A 9,468-nucleotide genomic window follows, 5' to 3' on the forward strand; every position below is an offset into this window, starting at 1 on the left:
AAAATATTTGAGAAAATAAAAACAAAACTACAGTGTAAAAATTTATTTGAAAACATCGAAATAAACACTAAGGGTTAAAATATTTGAATCCAAGAGAAAATACTAGACTGCAGAAGTAAAAGCACAATTACTTTTATTTTTAAAAAAACAGAGGACTGAAGAAATGGTTCGGTGATTAAGAGAATGTACCGCTTTTGCAAAAAACAGTAGTTTGGTTCCTGGCACCATGAAAGGAAGGCAACTCCCAAACACATGTTACTCCAGAGAACACAGACACACCCACACAGACACACACACACACACACACACACACACACACACACACACACACACGTTATTCTAGAACACACAGATACACAGACAGACAGACACACACAGACACACACACACACACGTTAAAAAAATTAAAACAGCAATTTCTACATTTTAAGAATACTTTACTGAGTCAATCTTCCCATCTACTCCACAGTGATTAAAAAATAATTTAGTATGTGATTCTAATTTATAGTGTATGTGAATACCAAGTAAGCCAATATAAGTAAATTTCATAATCTTTTTTGTGTAACATATAATCACTCCTCTCTTCTCATATAATTGAGTTCAAACATTTTTATTACTTTGGAAGGATCCTAGTCTGTTCTGATTGTCTTTTCCCAGACTATAATTCTTCCAAGTATACCTACTTTTCTGTAAAGTAAACCTTTCACTCAGTCACAAAACATTAATTTCACTGCCATCTTTTCTAAATGTGTACGCAAACTTAAACATTATCAAGTAAATTNTATTCAAGCTATGCAGTTAAGCTCCAATTCCACGAGTATATNGAAGCTGCAATTTTGGTTTGCGCTAACCCATCCCTTTCTCCTTTAGCTTAGAGCAAGCATTCAACTTGCTTCCTCAAATTTGCAAATCATATTGGTTCACTATCATTGGGGGCAATGTTTCATGTACTGCCAACCATAAGCAATAAGGACTNTTATTTAAATTACATTAAAAACTTAATTTGAAAATCTTGTCTGGTGGTTTGAATAGGTTTGCCCCCATAGCCTCATGTGTTTAGATGCTTGGCCCATAGGGAGAGGCNCTATTAGGAGGTGTGGCCTTGCAGGCTTTGAGGTCTCTGATGCTAAAGCTATGTCCTGTGTGGCTCACAGTCTCTTTCTGATGCCTGGGGATCAAGATGTAGAACGTTCAGCTCCTCCAGTACCTTGTCTGCCTGCATGCTGCCATGCTTCCTGCCATGATGATAATGGACTGAACCTCTGAAACTGTAAGCCAGCCCCAACTNTTTTCTTTATGGTCATAATGTCTCTTCACAGCAATGGAACCCTAACTAAGGCAGCTTGGGTACAATTGTGAAGACCAGTATTTAAAAACCTCACCATTTGATCAAAAGAGAAAACAAACAAACAGGACAGAGGTCATTGATCTTTCTCCCATTTGTAAAATATCTTTAAGATGATGAGATTTTTATGAGTGATCTGCTTCCACAGGAACAATNAGGATGAGACATAGTACATTCGAGAAAGCATATTAGATTGCAAGGGACTGTAGAATGTTTATATAGAACAGACCTGGAGCCAACAAAAGTTATTTTTATAATGGGGGAGTATTTTTAAATTTTATTTTCAATATTTCCTTTCTTAAAATTATATTTTATTTGTATGTTAGTGGCGTGTGTGTGTGTGTGTGTTCATGCTGACACCGCAGTGTGTAAATGGAGGTGAGAGGATAGTTTCTAGAAGTCAGTTTTCTTCATCTACCAAGAGGATTCTGGGTATCCACCTGATACTCTGAGACTTGGAGTTAAGTGCCAACTCACCAGTCCTCCCATGTTTAATTAATTAATTTATTTAGTTTCAAAACACTGTTTACTACGCAGACCTCAGAACTAGGAATTTTGTATCACAAACCACAGCTGAACACGACTGATCTCAAATACAACCCACGCNACTGCATATTCATANTATAATAGGAAGGATATTATATACTTACTTCAGGGATACCTTTACCTTGGGTTTAAAATAGGGTGCACTCTGATCTGCCAAGAAGACAATTAAGTCATTTCCTAAAAGAAACAAATAAATTATTTTAGAAAAAATNGTTTTTGGAAAATCATTCAATCAGTGCTTAAAAACTTCCTGGGTACTGTTTCTATACGAAAGCTTTTACTCTGATCTAGTCAGACAGCACTGCCAAGAATACTCATACAATCTAATGGANCATGGGAAAGAAAAGTATGGAAAAGCATACTTCTTCAAAGCAATGTGACACCATGGGATTCCATTAAGGGCCAGGTGGCATAATTCAAATGAAGCATCCATATAAAGAACACACCTTAANCTATACTGTTCTATACTGAGTATGAGACCCAAGTTTGATCTGCAGCAATACAGAAAACACACCCCCACACACCCTTATTTATACTGTGCTACTGTTAAGTCCTGTGTTTTCCACATCCAATCAGGTCTCCCTCATATGAGGCTGTTTATCTCATTACACCGATCATCATACCAATGATGCAGGAATTCCTACTAAAACATCTACTCACAAGTTACAAGGATACAAGTCAACACATAAGGCAGNAAAAGCAGAGCCCTCCACACTTCCTCCTTTGCTTCCACATGGATGGGTCAATTAATGTTCATTGGGACAGACTTTCAGAAATGCCTCATCAAGCACAGGATATCTTCCAAGTTAAGGAGAGTGTCTGTATCTAGTTTGGATAGATTAGCTACAGACTTTGAGTATTCTTGCAATATGGGTAATCATTCAAATAGAGGAAAAACCATCCAGGTCTTTAAAGAGGTTCTGGAGTACTGGAAAGAGCACTCAAAGACCTTGTCAGGATCCTGCCACTCAGCTCTGTCAGGGCTTTTAACTTTATTCATGCTCTTGGTCCTTAACCACCTAATGATGCACTTTGTCAGCATCAGACATTTATATTTATTTTATTTTATTTTTTGAGGCTTAATGTGGTTAATGAACTTTCAATGGCAAGTTGGATGAAGACTATAGTAGTACTCAAGCTGAGAAGGGGCCAGATGTACACTAAAGATCAGGCACCTCATGCTTGAGAAGTCTGTAGTTTGAGAATGTATGGCCAAGGAGGCACTGCGTTTATCAGCAGTTAACAACAACAGAGGCTCCCGTGAGTTGTGGAGAATTTGGGGCCCCGAGGAAGGCACAGTGCCTTTAAAGATCTTAACAAAAGGAAGGGCAGAGTTGAGTATTTGGTGGAGGCAATGCATCTCTCACAAAAAACTGTCAGCTTCTCTGGTCAACGGGGGTGAAACATTGGATAAAAGACTGGAAAGCAAACGCTTAGGCCAGAAACCAAGGATCTTAGGAATCTGGAAGACCTTTGGCAGGCAGGTGATCATTCACCAGGCGAAGGCTAGAGGTTTCTGGATGAAGGGAGGTTGGTGTGTTCTTAAGGGTTGGGCTGATGGTCAAACCGCGGGGTTACTGGGTTAGGACCCAGGGTTGATAAAAACAGGGGAAAGCTGTCCNGGTGCTGGAGCTAAAGGGAGAGCCAGAAGACGGGGAAATGCAAGAGGGAGGGCACCAGGAGTCAGGGGGCGTGGGTACACCGGGAGGGGCAGACAGGAGGAGGGCAGGCAAGCACTGACTTTCCCTTAACAGGAAGAGGTCCGTCTGTTTGTCGGAGTTGAGGTCACCGAAGGCCGCCAGGGTGCCCCAGGCCTCAGCCCCAAAGAGCTNGGCCGTGACGTTGTGCAGAGCCCGCGCCGGGGCAGGTCCAACGCTCAGCAGCGCGAGCCCCAAGAACAGCGGGGCCAGCACCACCCTGGCGTTAGGAAGCCGGCCTGCCGCCATGGCGCCTTCGGCCCGGCCGGCCTCCGCCGCACTTGACGGCAGCCGCAAAGCACCGTGCGACCCGCCAGCCGACCAAGAAAAGAAAGACTCGGGGTGCGGCCTCACAGGCAGCCCCTCGCCGCACTCTCACGCCGCCCTGGGGCTCTTTCTCCGACGACCAGGACGCGGAGGAGCTAGGGCGGCGTCTGCCCGGGAGCTCACTTCCGGCTGGCGTGCCTCCCGACAGTGTCGCGCGAGGGGGCGGGGCCGGGCCGGCCTCGCTGACTGGCAGGCCTGGGTGGTGGGCACTGTGCGATGGCGGGGGCTGAGGGACTCATGGCTGAAGTTAGCTGGAAGCTCTTGGAACGACGAGCCCGGGCCAAGCGCTCAGGTTTGACTGCCTGTGACCACAACCTTCCCCCTCCTGGGTAGAGGGGGTGGTGCTCTTTCCCAAGTTCCCTGGAGGGAGGCAGGTGGGATCTGTCCTGGGGATCAAATTGCGACCCTAAGTTGGCTTCAGAAAGCAATAGGTTTCTCTTGCTGCCCTGCTCTTGGTCCCCTTGGTCCCCATTCCCCAACCCCTGCACTTCCCTCATGTAGAAAACGTCTGTCTTTCTTCCCCAAGTTATTTCCTCTCCAAAGTTAGTGGTAAGCTGACTTCTCCAGAAACTTACCCGAGTAAGTCAGCTAGTGACAAGTTCTTTGGAACCTGAACTCTCTTGCTCTGCAAAAAGTAGACCTTCATTTTTAGTGAGGTCCTAAAGAGCTGGCGACTACTTTTGTCTTATATGCCCCCGTCACATTCCTCAGTAATTTTTTTTTAGCTGCAGCCAGTTCTGTGTGTGTCAGAAATTGAGGAAGACGGTTTGTGTCACAAGTTAAGTTAGTGTACAGTTATGGTTCAGAATGAAATCGACCCCCTCCCTACCCAAGTGGTCCCACCACCTGTAACTTCCAGTTGTGGTTCCCAACCACGGAGGTCAGCGATGCCAACAGTCTGAGTGTCCTAAACTGACTTGTTCAAATTGCAAAGTCACACTGGCGTTTTAAAAGTTAGTGCTCCTGATTAATAACTTCCCAGAGAGCCAGCATTGAAACTGCCACTTTAAAAACTGGATATAATCTTGGGGGAAAAGAAAAATGTGTCCTTAAACAGGAGGGGTAATGGAACGTGAAATATTCAACCAAGAACCTTTCCCTTGTCAAAGATTGACGAAAGATTGTAGAAAAGTACTGTATTTGTTAAAGTATTGCCAATTTCATTCCAGTTGAAATCTTAAAAGTTTCGTGTGTTATTTACTTAGGATTTAGGGTTGCAATGGAACAGACACAGGAAAAGTAAGAGAAATTTTCTAAAAGCAGTTGACTCAAGTTCAGAGTCAGTATAATTATTTGAAACAATTGTAGGGATATTTGCTGCTTATATTTTCTTTTTTGGTGTTATATAGAAATTTTGAGTTGGTTACTAACAATGTTGCTGTGGGAATAGAAAAGGTGCTATTAGGTTGTACCGGGCAAAGAGAGTAACTACTCTTCTGCCAGGGACTTGAGCCGTCCTCCACCCCTCAACATGCATTTTTGCAACACAGTTTTGCAACATAGTAATCCTATAGCGTCTATTTTCTCTTCAAGTCTTTATTTTACTCAAATATATGTCACAACAGCAAGCTTTGAAAACCTTATTTTTCTTAATAGGGTAAATTCGGTTTAACCATTGTTGAATGCAGTTTCTTAAACCCAGTCTCAGCCATAGTAGGTACCGAGATGCTAGCCAAGTTTACTGCATGTCTGCATAAGAGTGTAAAATTTAGATAGAAGTGAAAAAAAAAGATAGTAGTTGAGACAAATCTTAAATTACTAGTTATGTTTGCAGTTTCTAGTTTTTTTGACTCCAAAAAATACAGACATTAAACCTTGAGCCATATTATTTACTTCCTGCTTATTACAAAGTGTTAACTTGATTCTGTTTGCAACTTTTAGGAGATTGTATAAACAGCCTTGTTTGAAACATGAATTGACCTGTTTCTGGGACAGACTCCTCTTTGGAGTTCTAAGCATTGTTACGTAGTAGCATAACAACTTAAGGAACAATAAAGGATACTATTAATTGAATGTGTCTTAGGAAGTGGATATTATTTTTCTGTCTTTTCATGTATGCAAACTTAATTTACCAAATAAAGGAAATCAAATTCTCAAGTCATAAAAGACCAACTAAAATTATATAATGATCTTTAATTGTCTTTTGCACATTGCATCATGCTAATAACTGCTCATACATTAATCTAATGCTGATTGCTTCTAACCTTCACTAAACAGTTTTAAAATTGGTGTAGTTTAGCCTGCAACGCTTATGATAAGAATCAACAGTTTGAAATGGCCAACTCACCTGATGCAGCCTTCTCTTCACCTGCTTTGTTAAGGTCTGGTAAGTGTATAGACCCCCAAAAGGGTCAACCGACAATTTTATATTCATTGTTTTCAAGGTTAATGTTACTGTATGGTATTGTTTGCTTCTTTTTTGCCCCCTTTGGTGGACCCAACTGTGTGCACCATTTCAGTTCAAGTTAGCTTGTTCCCACTGTGTTTTGAATGTATCTTGTGGTACCCCAGAAAGGCCTCTCAAGACAATTGCAAGCTATTTGACCAAAAGCTGGCATTAGTGCTTAGAAACTTCACCTGTCAAATGGACATGTCCAGTTGATTTTTAAAATGATTTTTTTCTTTATTTATATTTCAAATGCTATCTCGAAAGTTCCCTATACCCCACCCCGCCCCTGCTCCCCTACCCACCCACTCCCACTACTAGGCCCAGGCCTTCCCTTGTGATGGGTCATATAAAGTTTGCAAGACCAAGGGGCCTCTCTTCCCAGTGATGGCCGATTAGGCCATCTTCTGCTACATATGCAGCTAGAGACACAAGCTCAGGGGGTATTGGTTAGTTCATATTGTTGTTGCACCTACAGGGTTGCAGCCCCCTTCAGTTCCTTGGGTACTTTCTCTAGCTCCTCCATTGGGGACCCTGTGTTCCATCCAATAGCTGGCTGTGAGCATCCACTTCGGTGTTTGCCAGGCACTGGCATAGCCTCACAAGAGTCCGCAATATCAGGGTCCCTTCAGCAGAATCTTGCTGGCATGTGCATTAGTATCTAGGTTTGGTGGCTGATGATGGGATTTTGCCCATTTTTTAGGTATTGTAAATTGAGCTATAGTGTACATGAATGTGCAGATGTCTCTGTAATATGGTATAAATTCCTCTGGGTACATGCCCAGATGGTATGTTTATTTTTAGTCTTTTGACAGTCCTTAAGCCCTGTTTCCAAAGTGGTTTTATTAGTTTACACTGCCATTAGCAATTTAGAACAGTTCCCTTTATTAATATTGATGGCACCATTTTTTGTCATTCATAATTCCACTCCATTCTAACTGGGTGGAATGGAATCTCAGAGTTGTTTCATTCTATATTTCCTGATTTCCAAGGTTGTTGATGCCTTTTAAAAGCGTTTCTTAGACATTTGTAATTCTTCTTTTAAAAGCTCTATTCTTGTTTTGGGTCCTTAGCCTATGTTTTATTTATTTATTTATTTATTTATTTTCAGAGTTTAGTGTTTTTAAGTTTTTGTACATTCTAGTTACTAATTCTCTTTACTCAACTGTTTCTTTGGTTGTACAGAAAGCCTTTTAATTTCATGAGACCCTATTGAATCATTGTTGGTATTATTTCCTATGCTGTTCTGAAAACTCGTATGTTGAAATGTATTTGGTGCTCTTTTATCTAGCAGTTTTGTGATATTAGGTCTTATATTCAAGTCTTTAAAAGATTTGGAATTCAGTTTTGTGCTGGGTGAGATATAGGAGTCTAGTTTCATTCATCTACGTGCTAATGCCCAGGTTTCCTAACCATTATTTGTTTAAGACACTGCTTTTGTCTTTTATATATATTTGGCTTTTAGTGAAAAATCAGGTAGCTTTAGTTGTGGGGACTTTTAAGGCTTAGATTGCCTCTTTTTCTTGTCTTATTGTTCTAGGTACATTTCAACCACTATATTAAATTTAACTTTGTATGGTATTTAGATAGTATACATCCTTGACTTGTCCCTTATTGTAGTGAGAATGCTTTGAGTTTTTTTCTATTTACTATGATGCTTGATGTAAGTTTGCAGTATATAGCCTTAATTTTGTTGGGATATGCTCTCTCCATCTCTAGCCTTTTCCAATCTTTTATAATGAAGAGATATTAGATTTCCTCGAAAGCCTTTTCTGTGTCAGAGGTCAGAGAGGGTGTTGAGTCCCCTGCACATAGAATTACAGATAATAATGTGCCATCATGTGGATGCTGGGAATTGAACCCAGGTCCTCTGGAAGAATAATCAATGTACTTTAGCTGCTGAATCATGTCACCAGCTTCGTTTGCAAGTATTTTATTGAGAGGTTATTTTGTGAAATAGTTTGAGTAGTATTAGTGTTCTTTGAAAGACTGAGCAAATTTTGCAGTGAGTTAATCAGATTCTGCTTTGTCTCCCCAACCCCCCCCCCCTGCAAAACCAACCCCCTTTGGGAAATACCTTATTGCTTCAAACTCATTGGTTGTATATCTGTTTATATTGCTTATTTCAATCTTGGTTTAATTTTGGTGATTCATATGCATATAGAATTTATTCATTTCTTTTAGATTACCTGATTTGGAGGAATATAGAAATTTAAGATATTTTCTTATGTTTTTATGAATTTTATTGTCATTTGTTATGATGTCTCCATCTTTATTCATTTTCTTAATTTGGATTGTTTTCTATCTTTCTGTTAAAGAAGGGTTTGTCAGTCTTTTCATCTTTTGAAAGAATCAGCTTTTTCTTTCATTGATCCCCGCACCCTCCCCCAGAAAGGGTCTTACTATGTATTCCTGGATGTCCTACAAGTCACTATGTAGAACATACTGACCTTGAATTCACAGACATCTGCCTGCTTCTATCCCTCAACTGGTGAGATCAGAGGCTTGCACTACCACCCTCAGCTCCTTTCATTAATTTTTACCCTGATCTTAATTATTTCTATCTACTGCTTTTGGATTTGATGTGTTATTTTTCCCCTGCTAAGGCCTGACAGTGCATCATTATTTATTTGAGAACTCTCAAATTTTGAGGCAGGTATTAGAACTGTACTTATTGTGTCGCATAATTTTTGAAATATCTTGTTTTCAAGTTTATTTCATTTACAAAAGAAAATTTTAAAATTCGTTGCTTACTTTCTGCAGTGACTGATTTAGCATTCAATGCTGTGTGGCTTAATACCTCTACGTTTGTGTGCTTTGTGCATTTTCCCTAGCTTTGGATTATTAACTTAATTCACTGGGATCATGTTAAATAAGGATGTTACTGCACCTTTCCTATATTTGTGAAGGCTTACTTTGTATTCTGAATTTCATTTGCATAGAATACCCTTTTTCTGTCATTTTACTCCAAGGTAGTCTCATCATTGGAAGTAAGATGTTAACTTGGATCCATAAAAGTGATGGATCTTGTTTCTTTTTTTTTTCTTTTTTTTCTTTTTTTTTTTTTTTTTTGGTTTTTTCGAGACAGGGTTTCTCTGTATAGCCCTGGCTGTCCTGGAGCTCACTCTGTAGACCAGGCTGGCCTCGAACTCAGAAATCCACCTGCC

At 40.3% G+C, this 9,468-nt stretch overlaps 2 protein-coding genes across 2 annotated transcripts in view; one reads left to right on the top strand and one right to left on the bottom strand.

The window, feature by feature from the left end:
* Window positions 1-1,991: 1,991 nt before the first annotated feature.
* Itfg1 (integrin alpha FG-GAP repeat containing 1) lies at window positions 1,992-4,052 on the bottom strand. Its single transcript, XM_029532722.1, has 2 exons — window positions 3,633-4,052; window positions 1,992-2,068 (listed from the first exon to the last, which is right to left on the bottom strand). The coding sequence occupies exons 1-2, from the start codon at window positions 3,835-3,837 to the stop codon at window positions 1,992-1,994; spliced, it is 282 nt and encodes a 93-aa protein (XP_029388582.1). The 5' UTR covers window positions 3,838-4,052.
* A 49-nt stretch (window positions 4,053-4,101) lies between these two features.
* The window catches only part of Phkb (phosphorylase kinase regulatory subunit beta), a 186,317-nt gene continuing 180,950 nt past the window's right edge, over window positions 4,102-9,468 (top strand). The window contains exon 1 of the mRNA XM_029532723.1: window positions 4,102-4,207. Within this exon, the coding sequence (XP_029388583.1) occupies window positions 4,132-4,207 (76 nt within the window). The 5' untranslated portion in view covers window positions 4,102-4,131. The remainder of the gene's footprint in view (window positions 4,208-9,468) is intronic.

This window comes from Mus pahari, chromosome 20 (genome assembly GCF_900095145.1).
Source record: "Mus pahari chromosome 20, PAHARI_EIJ_v1.1, whole genome shotgun sequence".
In the NCBI taxonomy this organism is placed as follows: domain Eukaryota; kingdom Metazoa; phylum Chordata; class Mammalia; order Rodentia; family Muridae; genus Mus; species Mus pahari.